Source organism: Anser anser (assembly GCF_964211835.1).
Source record: "Anser anser genome assembly, chromosome: 4".
Classification (NCBI taxonomy): Eukaryota; Metazoa; Chordata; class Aves; order Anseriformes; family Anatidae; genus Anser; species Anser anser.
The window spans coordinates 17,847,261-17,864,061 of NC_139724.1; the positions used below are offsets into that span (position 1 = coordinate 17,847,261).

General features: G+C 38.5%; 1 protein-coding gene across 3 annotated transcripts in view; it reads left to right on the top strand.

Moving 5' to 3' along the window:
• TUSC3 (tumor suppressor candidate 3) overlaps window positions 1–16,801 on the top strand; it is a 124,310-nt gene that overhangs the window by 87,454 nt on the left and 20,055 nt on the right. For all 3 annotated transcript variants that reach the window (XM_083834594.1, XM_083834596.1, XM_083834595.1), the window contains one exon: window positions 11,166–11,229. In XM_083834594.1, the coding sequence (XP_083690720.1) occupies window positions 11,166–11,229 (64 nt within the window). The remainder of the gene's footprint in view (window positions 1–11,165; window positions 11,230–16,801) is intronic.

Genomic DNA, 16,801 nt, shown 5'->3' on the forward strand with positions numbered 1-16,801 from the left:
TTCTTTCAGTACCCTCGGGTGCATCCCATCCGGCCCCATCGACTTGCGCACATCCAAGCTCCGTAGCAGGTCGCCAACCATTTCCTCATGGATAGCGAAGGCCACATCCTGCTCCCCATCCCCTTCCACCAGCTCAAGGCACTGGGTATCCAGAGAACAACCGGTATTGCCGCTAAAGACTGAGGCAAAGGCGGCATTAAGCACCTCAGCCTTTTCCTCATCCATAGTAACTAGGTTTCCCCTCGCATCCAGTAAAGGATGGAGATTCTCCTTAGTCCTCCGTTTCGCGTTGATATATTTGTAAAAGGATTTTTTGTTGTCTTTAACGGCAGTAGCCAGGTTGAGCTCCAGATGAGCTTTGGCCTTTCTAATTTTCTCCCTGCACAGCCTCGCTACATCCTTGTAGTCCTCCTCAGTGGCCCGTCCTTTTTTCCAAAGATTATAAACCCTCTTTTTTCTGCTAAGCACAAGCCGCAACTCTCTGTTGAGCCAGGCCGGTCTTCTTCCACGCCAGCTCATCTTTGGACACGTGGGGACGGACCGCTCCTGTGCCATCACGATTTCCTTCTTGAGGAGCGCCCAGCCTTCCTGGACTCCTCTGCCCTTCAGAACCGCCTCCCAAGGGACTCGGCCAACCAGCGTCCTGAGCAGCTCAAAGTCAGCCCTCCGGAAGTCCAATACAGCGATTTTACTGGTCCCCTTCCTGGCCTCGCCAAGAATAGAGAACTCTACCATTTCGTGGTCACTCTGCCCAAGACAGTTTCCGACCACCACATCTCCCACCAGTCCTTCTCTGTTTGTGAAGAGAAGGTCTAGCCACCCCTGGTAGGTTCACTGACGAGCTGCGTCAGGAAGCTATCTCCCACGCTCTCCAGAAACCTCCTAGACTGCTTTCTCTGTGCCGTGTTGTGTTTCCAGGATATGTCCGGGAAGTTGAAGTCCCCCACGAGGACAAGCGCCGACGATTTTGCAACTTCTGTAAGTTGCCTATAAAACTCCTCATCCGTCTCCTCATCCTGGTTCGGCAGTCTATAACAGACCCCGACCGGGATGCTAGCCTTGCCGGCCTTCCCGCGGATCCTAACCCACAGGGATTCAACCTTATCATTCCCAGCCTGGAGTTCCACAACATCAAAAGATTCTCTAATGTAGAGAGCCATTAGTCTGATAGTCTAATGAATGTTTCTGTCGAGTAAATAATGTAACATTAAGGTCAGGTGGGACTGCACTTCTTCTACCATGGCCACAATTTCTGTTCCCATTTGGAGATTTGGGCCCCTTTGGATGCTAGCCTTTCACGTTAATTCATTATGAATGTTAATTTGGATAGTGATAAAACATGCAAAGAGAAATAATCTGTTTTCTTATTAAATTCTATGGTTATCTTACCAGGTGATGGAAATCTGATTAGTTTTCTGTCTTGGACAGTGTAGCATTAGGGTACAAACTCCTATATACAGCTAACATGAAATCACAGTAATGTCTCTGTGTCATTTCCAGTCCCTCATTTACTGTTCCTTTATTGCACTCTGTCCTCCCAATATAATTTGTTTTACTTCAGTCTGTACCTGTACAGTTTATTCTCTCTATTTCCTAATTTGAAATATCATAGTTTGGCTTCCATGTGGTAAGCAAGCAGTGCATACTTCAATTAGTAACAGTTGAACTTTCATTAGTATTATTGATTAGCACTCACCTTTGTCTCACTGTAATTAAATCTGTGGGAGTGTCAGCTTTCTTTGAGATTTTTGTCCTCTTTTACATATTGATTCGAAAGTTGTCAACTTTTTAAGCAAAGCATCACAGCAGCAGCATTTATTTTTCTTAGGCAGCTTGGCTAAGCTGTGTTGTATAAACTTCCCCAAACTGCCAGAATGCTAGTTCAGAAATGCTGGAAATTTCAGCTTCATCTCCGTTAAAGTCTTTCGCATGGGTACTGTGTGTCATAATGCACATTCAGGGAAAAGACATCTGTTGTATGCCAGTCTCTCAGGTAACTTGGGAATTAAGTGTCATAAGGGTAGCAATGTTTTATTCCTAATGAGAATTCAAGTGTGGTTTTTTTTTTTTTGGTTGGTTGGTTGTTGGTTTTTTTTTTTTGATTACTCGAAGAATTGCTGTCTCTTTTGTTAATATTTAGTAATTAATGAATATAGGAGAATTCTCTCACTAGAATAATTTCTTATTCAGTGGGTTGTATTAAAACCTTATAGCTGAGCAGAAAGTTCACAGTTTCTGGATTTGCAATATCACCTCTGCTACCTAATTCTGTTGATAGCACTTCGATGACACCATAAGTAATACAGTATAGCTATAAAAGCTGTCTAGGTGCAACCAAAGTATGTAGCATAAGCCAGGATTTGCATACCTTTTTAAGTTATACCAGCTACCCTTCCCAGCCAGTTAGTCTGCAAAACTAAGCAGCGTCTCTCCACTTTTGCTCTAGGCTTGGGAACCCAAATCATATTCTGTGCTCAGTGCCAGATGGACCTCATGGAAGCCAGCCAGCACAGTCTGTTTCATCTACCCAGTTCTGTGAAAACTGGCTGCTCTCTCTGGGCTGTGTTTTGGTTTGGGGCAACAGTGAACACAGCAGTGAGTTTAGGCATAGAAGATCTACCTCTCATTCATTTAATTAATATGGGTGAATCGAGGAGTCTGTATGAGACTGTCATGTATAGCTATAGCGTATAATTTAAAAAAAAATAATCAACATAAATTTTTTCTTAAATCAGGTAATAATCATCCATAGCTATTAAACTATCTAATCAGAAGTAGCTAATATACTTTACAGTCATGCTTGTTAAGGGAGAATCTCCACACCTATACCAACTGTTACTCCAAGGGTGCTGAGGCAGGTTACATACACAGAGTTCTATTTGTGGGGTCCAATGCTGATTTTCTAGATTAACCTACAACTTTTTACAGTACAGAGCTTGAGCTGAACAAAATCACTAAAAGTACATAGTCACCACCACTAGTAATTCTTATGCTTATTTCTAACCATTTTTTATGTGCTGGCGTGTGCACCTTAACTTTTTTCTTAGTCCTTGTCATGCTGATCCGTAACTGAGCTGGATTGGATTTTGCACAGAAGAGAGACATTGCTTAGAGAGATTGCTTACTAGCAACACGAAGTTTTCACAAGAGTAGCATTCTGTTGACTCTCATTCGAGTTGCAGATGTTCATAGAGAGCTATTAACTCTCTGAAGGAGTTTATTTCTTGTGGGTTAGTGCTAAATTGTTTTGTTGTTAAACAAAGCAAAGATCATAGCTGGCTTCACAGTTACTGCTATAGTTATATACGATTTTCAGTTTGACAGAAACACAAATTCATTAAAGCAGTATTTAAATTAGCAGTGAGTGAGTTTGGATTTATTTTGTGTTTAATACTACATTCAGTTGTAAAGCAGTTAAGCGTCATTTGCAGATGTGCCCTTTTATAACTGGATATCTACAATTAAAGAAATTACCCTGTTAAACATTTGAATATCAGCCAAACTTTGGAAATTAATGTGGTTAGGTTAATCAAAGATTTCTGAGTTGGTCAGTAAATAAACTGGAGTCAAGACTTTTTGTATTTCTCTAGTTTTTGAGTTATTTCTTCATGTATTTATTTACTTTTTCAGTATTTTTATTAAGATTTTTAATACTATTTATTTAAGATTTTTAATACTATTTTTGGAGTTCTGTTAGAACTAGAATCCTGTTCTTTTCTCTTTCATTTCTTTTTTCTTCTTTTTTAAAAATTGTATAAATATGTATTTATATATACACTATATATTTTAAAAAGAAAAAAAAACTGGGAGCGGAAGTGAAGCCAGTAAGTGGGGGAAAAAAACACTTTCATAAAGCTTAGGATAAGCTGAAGTGTTACAAGGAATGAAATACTTGGATTACATTTTTTTTGTTTGTTTGTTGCTAATGTTTATCAGATCTACAGAACTACTGATATATGTGATGTTTCTTTGTTCTTATCCTGTAAATATAATAAATCTGACTACTGAGCAGAAAGTCTACAATTGGTTTAGTTTTAGACATCTGTAGAGGCTTTACAAAATTAAGGAAGTTATTAAGAGAGAAGTGAGATGACGTCTGGACTATTCCAATGGTCTGCTTTTTCTTGGCTTCCAATACACAATGTTATGTGTGTCACATCTTGCAAATTCAGGGCAAGTTATTTCTCAGTTATCCAGAATGATACTTCATCAAGCAGCTTTGCACGGTGTGCTATTGCTAAACCCAACTCAGTTAAACCAGCTCCTTCCACCCTAGCTTCCTTCATCCACACGCTCATAAACATTGTGATGTTTTACTTTAGGAAAGAGCACTGGAGCTCTTGAAATTGTGTTTTAACTTGATGTGACCTACTCCAGAAGGTAATTGTATTGTCTTAAGATTGAATGTGTAACTCATAGAGGCCTTATTTTTGATTACTTTGTTTTTGTTTTATTTACATTGCATTAACAGAAAGGGAGGAAAGAGCACAGATTACGTTTAACTCCAGTATTTTCCTAAATGTGACAACTATCACTCTTGAAGGGAAATCACAAGCATATGTTGTATTTAGAGAAATTTAAAAATATATTACATTGTTGTTATCCTTGACTATCCTAGTGAGGGATTGTATGTATGTGCCATCTGCAGTTCAATAACACTAAATATTTAATGAGTTTACGAATAGTAGATAAATATTTAACACTGCTTTGTAGAAATCTGCATGCGGTAAACAACTATTTTTCACTGACAAATAAAATGGCCTAATTTGAGGACATGATTGTTTCAGTTAGCAATTCAAATTGCTTCTGTGGAATTAGACTTGAGATAGGACAACATTAAAGATGGAAAAGGACCAGTTGTTCAATGTGTCAGTCACATTTCAGTTCCACTACAAGTCTTGCTAGCATAGTATTTGCTGTTGTCTTGGTTGTGGCAGTTGTGTGGCTGTATGGCTCTTCTGTGTAAGTCATGGTTGCATCTGTTCTGACGGACTTCAGCTTTGCAACTTACATGGTCATTCCTCTTGATGCCTCTAAAATGAAAGAGAATACTGATTTTATTCATGAATTTATTTAAAGCTTTTGCCTAGAGCATTCAGTCAGGCTTCACAGAGCTTCCAAATATTAAACAGATTCAGTGTCAAAAAGCAGAAAAGATAGCAAAACCAGAAATCTTACTTCAGTCCATTAATAGTTCGCAAATTCAAATAAAATTTCACAAGAATATATGCCTTCCATGTAGGTCATTCAGCAATTTTGTGAAGGGAGACAAGTGTGAAAATGAAGACACCTCACATGTGACCAATTCCCTTGTTTTGGTTAGCCAAGATAACCAAAATTCAATAATTTTATACAATTAAAAGCTGCTATGGAACTACAAAAAAGTATTGAGAAAACAAGTTGAGAACTGTTGAAAAGCTGATTTGTCATACATATGCACACACACATATATATAGTCATACTTTATATGTATGTATATTGTTTTTAAATGTGTTCTATTTTACGAGGGTTTGAGCCACAGATGGCCATGAATTTCAAAATCTGATGAGTCAATAGCCATCGCAGTATACAAAACTATTGTGTGGGGGAACATAATGCATAAATATTTATCTGTACAAATAAAATGTATACCTCTTGGGTGGCCTCACAGTGTTGTCATATACCTCTAGGGTAAGACACAAGTACAAATGCTACACAGTACTTCTCACAATTCTCTCTTCAAGAAAAGCCGTTTGCCATCATTTTTGCATTAACTACTAATCTTCCATCTTGTGAACTTTTTTTTGTATTAGAAAGCACATAGTTTGCAGAAAAAAATGCAGTAAGTAATTCCTTTCATGCAGTGGTTATCATATCATACATTCCCTGTTAGATATGGCATGGGGTAGTGTCAGACTCAGGTGATTCACATTATAGCGTCAAATGCAAGTTATTTTGGTTTCCCTTTGTCACTGCAACAGTCTTTCACTTTCTCAAAACCTACACTCCCATTCCTTGGACTGTCATGCTGCTGTCATGCAGATGTGCCCTCCTGTTGTTTTGAGAATTTGGAGAATAATGTCATTGGGAAGCAATCTGAGGAGCCTCCTGATCACCCAAAGTTAGATTTATTACTAGGTAACTTTAAAAAAATAGCTTACCTAAGCAGATTCGTAATAAAACAAAGAAGTTAAAAGATAAAATGAAAAACTAAACATATATACACACACGACAAAAAACATCCATCTTATTTAATATTTCAACTAACTAGCTTTTAATTAGTGCTCTCTGTCTCTCTCTTTTAAGTTAACCTGGCATATCTTGCTTTCTCAAATAAAGATGGTATGATGGCTTTTAAGTTACGGTTAAGGTGGCTACTCACTTTGCTTGTAGCCATTCCTGTCCTCTCTCTGGGGAAAGAGAAGTAGGTAACAATTGTCTCTTACTAGCTTTTTAAAACAAAATATCTCCAAAACTAAATCAAAGTACATCAACTTCCTTGCAAGGGAGGCTATGCCTTTAGCAATTCATATTTTTAAAAATATATAACATCGATCCCTATGAGATATTTAGCCAGAAATTCATATTCATCAGCGAGTTTTCAAAGTTCAGTTTCTGCGTTAAGTCTTCTAGGTAGGGTTTCATTTCAAGTTTCATTTTCATTGTTTTAGGTTAGTTCAAATGTTTTATTTGTATTTACAATAAACCATATCCAGTCCATGTTTTTATCTATACTGAATGTCAGGTGGTGACTAGTACTCTAGCTTTTGATACTGCCTCTCACAATATCCTTCTGGACAAAATGACCAGAATACAGTTGGATAAAAGCATAATAAGATGAGTGAACAATTGGCTGATGGGTCAGGCGCAGAGGGTTCTTGTAAATGGGGTTACATCAGGCTGGTGACCTGTCCCTAGTGGGGTTCCCCATGGCTCCATTTTAGGACCAGTCCTCTTCAATGTTTTCATAAACAATTTGGTTGAAGGAATTTAAGTTTTTTTGAGCAAGTTTGTGGACGATACCATATTGGGTTGACTCTGGTAGACCAAAGGTGGTCCAAAGGTGTCGACTCTGGAGCTGTTGAGTGTACATCACAGAATCATCTAGGTTGGAAGAGACCTCCAAGATCACGTAGTCCAACCTCTGACCTAACACTAACAAGTCCTCCACTAAACCATATCACTAAGCTCTACATCTAAACGTCTTTTAAAGATTTCCAGGGATGGTGACTCAACCACTTCCCTGTGTAGCCCATTCCAATGCCTAACAACCCTTTTGGTAAAGATCTTCCTAACATCCAACCTAAACCTCCCCTGGCACAACTTTAGCCCATTCCCCCTCGTCCTGTCACCAGGCACGTAGGAGAACAGACCAATCCCCACCTCGCTACAGCCTCCTTTAAGGTACCTGTAGAGAGCGATAAGGTCGCCCCTGAGCCTCCTCTTCTCCAGGCTGAACAACCCCAGCTCTGTCAGCAGTTCCTCATAAGACTTGTTCTCCAGACCCCTCACCAGCTTCGTTGCCCTTCTCTGGACTCGCTTGAGCACCTCCATGTCCTTCTTGTAGCGAGGGGCCCAAAACTGAACACAGTACTCGAGGTGCGGCCTCACCAGAGCTGAGTACAGGGGGACAATCACTACCCTAGCCCTGCTGGCCACACTGTTTCTTATGCAAGCCAGGATGCTGTTGGCCTTCTTGGCCACCTGAGCACACTGCTGGCTCATATTCAGCCGACTATCAACCAGTACTCCCAGGTCCTTCTCTGCCAGGCAGCTTTCTAACCAATCGTCTCCCAGCCTGTAGCGCTGCTTGGGGTTGTTACGCCCCAGGTGCAGGACCCGGCACTTGGCCTTGTTGAGCTTCATACGGTTGGCCTCAGCCCATCGCTCCAGCCTATCCAGATCCTCCTGCAGAGCCTTCCTGCCCTCGAGCAGATCGACACACGCACCTAACTTGGTGTCATCTGCAAACTTACTGAGGGTGCACTCAATCCTCTCATCCAGATCATCGATAAAGATATTAAAGAGGACTGGCCCTAGTACTGAGCCCTGGGGGACTCCACTAGTGACCGGCCTCCAACTGGATCTAACTCCATTCACCACGACACTTTAGGCCCGGCTACCCAGCCAGTTTCTAACCCAATGAAGTGTACACCAGTCCAAGCCCCGAGCAGCCAGTTTCTTGAGGAGAATGCTATGGGAAACGCTGTCAAAAGCCTTACTGAAGTCAAGGTAGACCACATCCACAGCCTTTCCCTCATCCACCAAGCGCGTCACTTGGTCATAGAAGGAGATCAGGTTCGTCAAGCAGGACCTACCTTTCATAAACCCATGCTGACTGGGCCTGATCACCTGGTTGCCCTGCAAGTGCCGCGTGATGACACTCAAGATAATCTCCTCCATGAGCTTCCCCGGCACTGAGGTCAAGCTAAGAGGCCTATAGTTCCCCGGGTCTACCTTCCAGCCTTTCTTGTAGATGGGCGTCACGTTTGCTAGCTGCCAGTCGACTGGGACCTCCCCTGATAGCCAGGACTGCCGATAAATGATGGAAAGCGGCTTGGCCAGCTCCTCCAACTGTTGTCTCAGTACCCTCGGGTGGATCCCATCCGGCCCCATCGACTTGCGTACATCCAAGTGCTGTAGCAGGTCGCCAACCATTTCCTCATGGATTGTGAGAGCCACAATCTGCTCCCCATCCCCTTCCACCAGCTCAGGGTACTGGGTATCTAGAGAACAACTGGTCTTGCCGCTAAAGACTGGGGCAAAGAAGGCATTAAGCACCTCAGCCTTTTCCTCATCTTTTGTAACTAAGTTTCCCCCCGCATCTAGTAAAGGATGGAGATTCTCCTTAGTCCTCCTTTTTGTGCTGATGTATTTGTAAAAACACTTTTTGTTATCTTTAATAGCAGTAGTCAGATTGAGCTCCAGATGAGCTTTGGCCTTTCTAATTTTGTCCCTACACATCCTTACAACATCTTTATAATCTTTCTGAGTGGCCTGCCTTCTTTTCCAAAGATCATAAACCCCCTTTTTTTTCCTAAGCTCTAGCCACAACTCTCTGTTCAGCCAGGCCAGTCTTCTTCCACGCAGGCTTGTCTTTGGGCATGTGGGGACAGACCGCTCCTGAGCTATGTGGAGAACATGTGGAGAAGACCAGTAGTGGTTATGTATAAATGCTTGTAGGTACTTAATAACAGGATAGTGCTGTTAGACCCTGTTACACTTTTCAATTGAAAGGTCCATTTTTTATTTCAAGTCACCTTGTGTTCAGAAATACAGTACATATTTTAATCATTGTAAGCTTTATCATAACTTGGTGCTATGATAATAAGTAGAAATAGATGTTTACAGTTTGTTAGGCACATGTAAATCCAGATACTGCAAATGCATATATATGTGTGTATAAATGCTGCTTTAGCTGCATGAGAAATAATGACAGGGTCATTATTTGTAGCTATGTGGATACAACTGATTCAGAGTATGCTACAGAGAACTTTTTTCTACTACTATTTTTTAATAATCATGCTGGAGAAAATGAGGGGGAAAACAGCCCTAATTTAGACTATATTTTGATAGAACAATTAATTTGATTGGATAAATGTGAATATTTGTATTGACGGTGGGGTTGTTTTCTTCTAGTTACAGTTTTATATGCTAATAATGCAAAGTGCTCATTTATACTACTTTGCACAGGGCAGCAAAGAAAGGCAATTAAGAATTGGTCTGTTGAGAAGCATGTTAACTTGATCTTTAATTTTTCTTAATGTGAAATATTCTTATTTTCTTTCTTTGTTATATCAGACTATTTTGCCTTAGTGAGATTTATAAGGAGCCCTGACAAAAAGTCAAGAAATACAGATTAACCTATTATCACAATCATACTGCAATGAGATAATCTTGTAAGTGATTTTTATCTTGTTAAAGAAAAAAGACATTTCATTTGAGAGATTGAATCTGTAGATATATGAAGTTCCTGCATACTTTAGTTTTGAATTAGTGATTTGAGTGAACACAGTATAACTCAATTTTGAAAACAGTAGATAACCAACCACTGAGTAAAAAATGTTTTATAATATCTTATGAACTACATGTTTAAACAGTGCATCAACCAGAATTTAACCCGTATGGATGAAGGCATTCTTTTGTATGCTGAAGCATAAGAGTATTTCAAATGTTTGATTTCAAAAGTTGTTCTGAATCTTGACATGAATTTTATTCAGGCAGAATCATTCAGAATAAAATGAATTAAAGCAAAAGGTGTGAGGTAAAATAGACTAACAAAACTCTGAAACCATGAGGGGTGCAAAATGTTTCCTTTTTCTTTACTTTAATGGGAGTGAGCGTTTTTCTGTCTATTTATTTGAGGTGAAAATTGTGTCTGTGCTTCAGAAGAATACATATAAGTAATACTTTGAGAACACAGATATATTTAATTTCCATGTAATAGCATGACAAGCTATAGTCAGGATTGTAATTGCTATAGTAGAGGAAGAGAGAGAAATTCCCTCATTTTTTGCATGTTTACATGCCTGTTTTTGGTTTCTGTTTTGATATCATAGCTAGTTAACAATAAAAACTAACAACTTCTGAATAATATGCTGTATGTTATTAAAACGTAATGTACAAAATATGTCCATTAACAGTAATTATTTGGGGGGAAAAACATTGACTAACTTAGGTTTCTATTTAGTATTGGCATCTGTGATTGTGTTTACTACAATTTCATATGAACAAGATATTTGTATTCAGTAAATTCACTCAGTCTATGAATAAAAAAAATGGACTTTTTAAAGGCAACATTGCAAGACTCAGTTTTCATTTCTGTCAGAACTATGCTGAGGCACGGCCTTGATTTTGTCAAACCTCCCTTCTCCAAAATCGTATGTCCTGAGCAAATAAATGTATGTTCTTTACTCCACTTTAGCAGTGTGAAAGTAAGTACAGCATAATGCTCTCATATATAAAATATTACATCCTGTGTATATGTATGTATAACCCTAAATATGTTATTTTTTTAACACTCCTTTTTACCGTATATAGATGCATTTGTTGTTCAGCCGTAGCTGCTGCTGTCTGTATTTTTCTGCAAAACAGGTTTTATTTGTGCTCACACACATCCAGTTGTGTGGAATTTTCAATGGAATTCTTTGTTTTAAACAGGTTTGCTTTTCATTTTTGTTTTACAGAGTTACATACATGGAAGCAGTCAGGCTCAGTTTGTTGCAGAATCTCATATTATTCTTCTGCTGAGTATCCTTCAAAATTGTGATAAATAGGAAAAAAAAAGCTGTGCTATTAAATGAAATTGCTCTGACAGTGAACATCATTGAACTTCTGAGCAGGTACTGTATTTTGGCTTACTATATGATTAAATAAATATTCAATGTTGTTTCTGCTGCCAAGGAAAGCTGGCATTGCTTTTCGCTTTTTGTGCCTTGTTATCACCTTTGTTACTGTTAATGTCTGGTTACTATTCTTAATGTTTTACCTTTCAATATTATCATTGCAGTGGCAGAAATGAATTTTTTTCTCTTTTTCACTCTGTTTTGAAAGTTAAAAATTATGTGTTATTTGTTTTAACAGACAAGAGCTTACTAAATTGAAACTTACTGATAGTGTATAAGGATTATTTGCCCTCCAGTAGTCTTCAGATTTTCTGTTTTTTCTTTTTAACAAATCTAAACAGTTTACTTCTTGTTCTCATGATAATAATAACTCAGTCCCATTTGTTCTCACATTGCATCCTGGCAGAAAGACTCAGAATCTTTCTTCTAATTTTTCATTCTTACTGACACAGGACAAATTAAGTTTTTGTTTGTTTGTTTTGGTGAATAAGCCTTAAGAACGTGTAAGAAGAACTCAAATAGTATCTGGTTTGTTTAAATCTTGTTTCTGATCAGCTTTGCTCAGTGAGTGAAAACTGTAGTCACCATTAACTGATATTAAAGTACAGTGTTTCCTTCATAAATACCTTCCTCTAAGGAGAACAAGAGGGAAAAAATAAAGTTTCCCAAGCTGTGTAGTAGCCAGATCTCAGAGTTTGACGATCGTAGCTACTGTCTTGTCCTCTTCCTGAGGATAAGTAGACTTATTTAGATCCTGCCCCTCCTTTGGCTTCCCCATCTACTTTCATCTTTGGCACTTACTATCCGAAGAGAAGACCATCATTTTGTCTTCTTGCTTCATTCTTTTCATCATTCCTTCGTGACATCGATTTTGCTACTTTAAACCTTATTTGCTCCACAGATAGCCAAGGCAAATTTAATTTAAAAATTACGAACAGATTTTTCAGATTAAATACAGTATTCCTTATTGTACTAGAGTAATACATCCACTTCTGTACCCTCCCCACCCCCAATACAGGATAGATACAGACTTCCTTGAGCAAGTCCAGTGAAAGGCCACAAAGATGATTAAGGGTTTGGAGCATCTCTCATTTGAGGAAAGGCTGGGACTGAGGAGGCTCAGGGGAGATAGAAGGAAATGAAGATTAGCGAGGCTTCCTTCTTAGAGGATAAGTAAGGGGCAATGGACGCAAATAGAAAAACAGCTGTTTTCTTGGTCTGAAGATGAGAAAACACTTTTTACGGTGAGGGTGGTCAAACTCTGGAACAGGTTGCCCAGATGCCCAGAGGTGTTGGAGAGTTTCCATCTGTGAAGACATTCAAAACCCAACTGGACGTGGTTCTGGGCAACCTGCTCAAGCAGGTTCCTTCGTGAGGTGTGTTGGACTAGATGATGTCAAGAGGTCCCTTCCAACCTCAACTGTTCTGCAATTCTGTGAATTCTCTAGGTTTTATATCATACTCAAGTTAATATTGTGTAAAAATGACATTGTATTCATTCAAGATTTGAAGATGCTTTTTATCATTCATATTTTCTAAATTTGCACTCCATTTCTTGGGAAGGGAGAGCTAAAGGTAGATTTACCTGAAAATTACAAAGTCAAAGCTCTTTAGTTATTAATTTAATTGATACATTTTTAAACATAAACAGAGACAGCTATTATATTGTAGATGGAAATGTCTTATATAACATTATGCATATTATTATATGGGTTTTGTGCTTTCTATAGTATAGCCACAATTTATTTTGTAATGCTTTTTGCTTTTCCCAAACTGACACAATTTAAAAAAATCTGTTATCTAAAACAAATCATTTTGGCTGATAGAAAATGGGATTTTTTTTACTGCAAAAACTAGTTAAGATTAAAAATAAACAAAACTTTTGTTCATGACATATTTTGTTTGTCTGACTCAGACATGAAAGTGATATTTTTTGTTGGCAGAGACCATCTTTAAACTGGGAAGTTGGCTAACTATATTAAAGCAGCTGGCTGAAAGAATACTTTTAGCGAGATTGTTCATTGCCAATTGCAAAAAGAATTCTCTAAGGTTTCATTTCATAGCTCAACACTGTTGAGCTGGGATTTTGGACACAAACATTTCACAAGTGACATGAAGTCTTGACAGATTTTAACAGTTATGCATGAAGGAATTAATATTTATCCTTTCAATGCTGGTAGTAATTATTAGCTGCTTCATTGGTTCTTTATTTTTTGTTTATTCAGATGTTAATAGAAAATGTGGGAATTAGTTTAAAGTAATAACAATAATAAAAAGGTAAATAAATCAAGTATGCTAGATTTATAAACAGTCACACTTCACCCTTTAAAGTTTAGAAGATGCACAGAATTTTAATTTTAGACATTGCCATGTACATGCTTCACTTGGTTGCTGCTTTTTACTTCATAGTAGTAAGGACAAGGTCATCGCTTCCTGATAGTTGTTGAAATGCAATGTTGTGTTTCTCTGTACAGTGAATTTTTAGTATCTTTGGTGAGAAAATATGAATTTCCATTCCATTTCTATACTTGTTTTTAGTGATTCTATGCAGTCTGCTAGATGATTTCCTTATAGAGATCTGCTGTTTTTGCCAAAGCTGTAACTACACAAGTAAGAGGATGCTGGGTAAGAAGGACTTGTAAAGATATCAGATATTCTGTTTCGATTATACTGTAAAGGCAAGTTAAGTTAACATCTTATATTAGTAACATCTGTACAGTGTTTCTGAGTACATATTAGTTGTACGCCCCAAATTCTTATAAAATTTTAAACAAATAGTTTTAGTCCTAAAATACAGTAACTACATCTTAGTAGTAACACAATTGAAATAGTCACCATAATAATACAGCACATAGAATACTATATCTGTAAAATGAAGACAAATACAAAAACCACTTTGATTACTTCTGGAGATGATTTTTGTACTTAGTTTTATTTCTGTGGCATATTTTCTAACAAGCAAAATACTGTTATTGCACTTAGCAGCAGATGAAACTAGCTAAGTGTTTTATTTAATGTCTTTCTGATGACATTAAAAACTGATACTAAGCTCCTCAGAACAAGAAGGAGGCATTATTTCATTTCCAAATTCCAGGTTTTGATTAATTCTGAAGCTCTTCAGATATGGCTAATGGGGGCCATCTTACTGAGGGTGGAGTCCACAGTATCTTGCATCTTAGGTGAAGGTTCCTTTTAGAAACTGAAGAAGAAATAGTAATAATTGTATTTTGACATAGACCTTGCTGAACTTCTGACTGCAGGATAGCAAGTAAAATTTTTAATAGACCTTTTAAAAAGCAGTTAACTCTTTATGTAAGAGGTAGCCCCTTTAATTCAGATGTTCCTTTTACTTTATGAAGTTAGGATTTCTAGGTCTTTCAAAATCATTTACACGTGCTAATTCCAGACTGTGTTGTTTGATATCAAATGGTCATGTAGTATAAAAAACCATCTCTGGTCAAACCCCATTTCTACTTGTTCCTGGAGCATTTTAGTCAGAACAGTGTGGCTCCACTCTGTGGCAGAGATCTTATCTATCTAAACTGTAACATGAAAATCCACACATTTGGCTTGGCATCCCAATGTAATTTTCCCATTAGGAATGCAGTACAAGGTACCTGGTTGCCAATGCTCAAGCTGATCCAGAGCTAATAAACATTGCTGCACACACACTAATGCCTGTTCAGCCACTCAGATGGCACTCAGAAACAGGCTGTTATCTCAGGTATGGAGCAAATACATGGAGCTGACATCCAAAAGTGCCTGAGCTAATAAATCCTTGTGGGTGAGTACCTGGCAGAACAGTAAAAGAGCATGTTTGGATATGATTTGTGCCGCTTGTAATGTTATACACTTCTGCCACTGTGACTTTCAGGCTGTTACTACTCAGAAACCTTGAGGGCTTTATGCTATTCTGACAACACTGGTATTCAGCTTTGTTGTTGTTATTTGGCTTTTCTTTCCCTTGTCTTGGAGAGTTAATTTCAGTAAATAATCGTGGAAGTCACAAAAAATGCTGATTAAAAGGGACCTCTGAAGGTCACGTACCCCGAATTTCCTTTTAAAGCAGGATTGTCACCAACAATCTTGTCTATGTTGTGGTTTAACCCGGCTGGCAGCTAAACACCACACAGCCGTTCGCTCACCCTCCCCCCTCCCTCTCTGGGATGGGGGAGAGAAACGGGAAAGTGAAGCCGGTGAGTTGAGATAAAGACAGTTTATTAAGACAGGAATATAATAATAACAATAACAATAATAATAGTGATAATGATAATAGTATTAATAATAATAATGTGTAAGAAAACAAGTGATGCACAATGCAATTGCTCACCACCCGCTGACCGATGCCCAGCCTATCCCCGAGCAGCCGGCCCCCCACCCCGGCCAGCCACCCCTATATATTGTTTAGCATGACGTCAGATGGTATGGAATACCCCTTTGGCCAGTTTGGGTCAGCTGTCCTGGGTCTGTCCCCTCCCAGCTCTTGCTGCACCCCCAGCCTGCTCGCTGGCAGGACAGAGCGAGAAGCCAAAAAGTCCTTGGCCTGGTGTAAACACTGCTCTGCAACAATTAAAACATCAGCATGTTATCAGCGCTCTTCTCATCCTAATCCAAAACATAGCACCCTACCAGCTACTATGAGGAAAAAATTAACTCTGTCCTAACTGGAACCAGGACACATATCCTTGTCTAGCCTCGGTATTGAAAAATGCTGAGGATGAGGAATGCATAATCTCTCTGGGCAAATACAGAAGTGAATTTGTTCCTAGCATCCATTGTGAACCTCCCAATCGGCAGTTCCTGGCTTTGTGTGTAGCAATCATGTCTGTCATAATGTTTGTTGACTTCCATTTGGATTTTTTTCCAACTTTGTAGAATTAGTGGAGTCTTCAGCAGTATTTTCATGCAAAAAGGAAAATATTGTCCAGACTGGTTCTACCCCAGTTATTTGATTTGGAATGAGTTTCATTTAAGGTCTGGTGAGTTTCAGGAGTAGAATAATGAGATCCACTACGTTTTAGCTTTTTTATTGCCTAGCAGAAAACAAAAGGCACGGTTTGCTTTTATTTATTCTAGTTTGCAGATCACCCCTAATGTAGAGAATGGGTTAATGTTGATTTAAAGAGGAAGAGTAAAAGTGAATAAAAGTTAGGTATAAATTGAGTTTGAGGTTGCTCTTAATCTTTCATAAATATATGCTTGTCTGTCAAGTATGTTTTTATTTTTCTTTGAAGTTGACTAAATTTGCCTTCCTTCTGAGGAGCAAGAGAAATGGGTTATCATTTGCAATCGAGGAAGTTTTGTGTAATGTGACAGTATTTAGCCCTACATCAACCTGATGATCACTGCTTCTTCAAGCAACTATGTGTAATTTACACACACAATAATTTGAGAGGTTACCTAGAGTTATATCAATATTGTGACTTTCCTAATGATTAAAAAAGTGATCAATAAGTCATAACAGTCTATACCTGCTG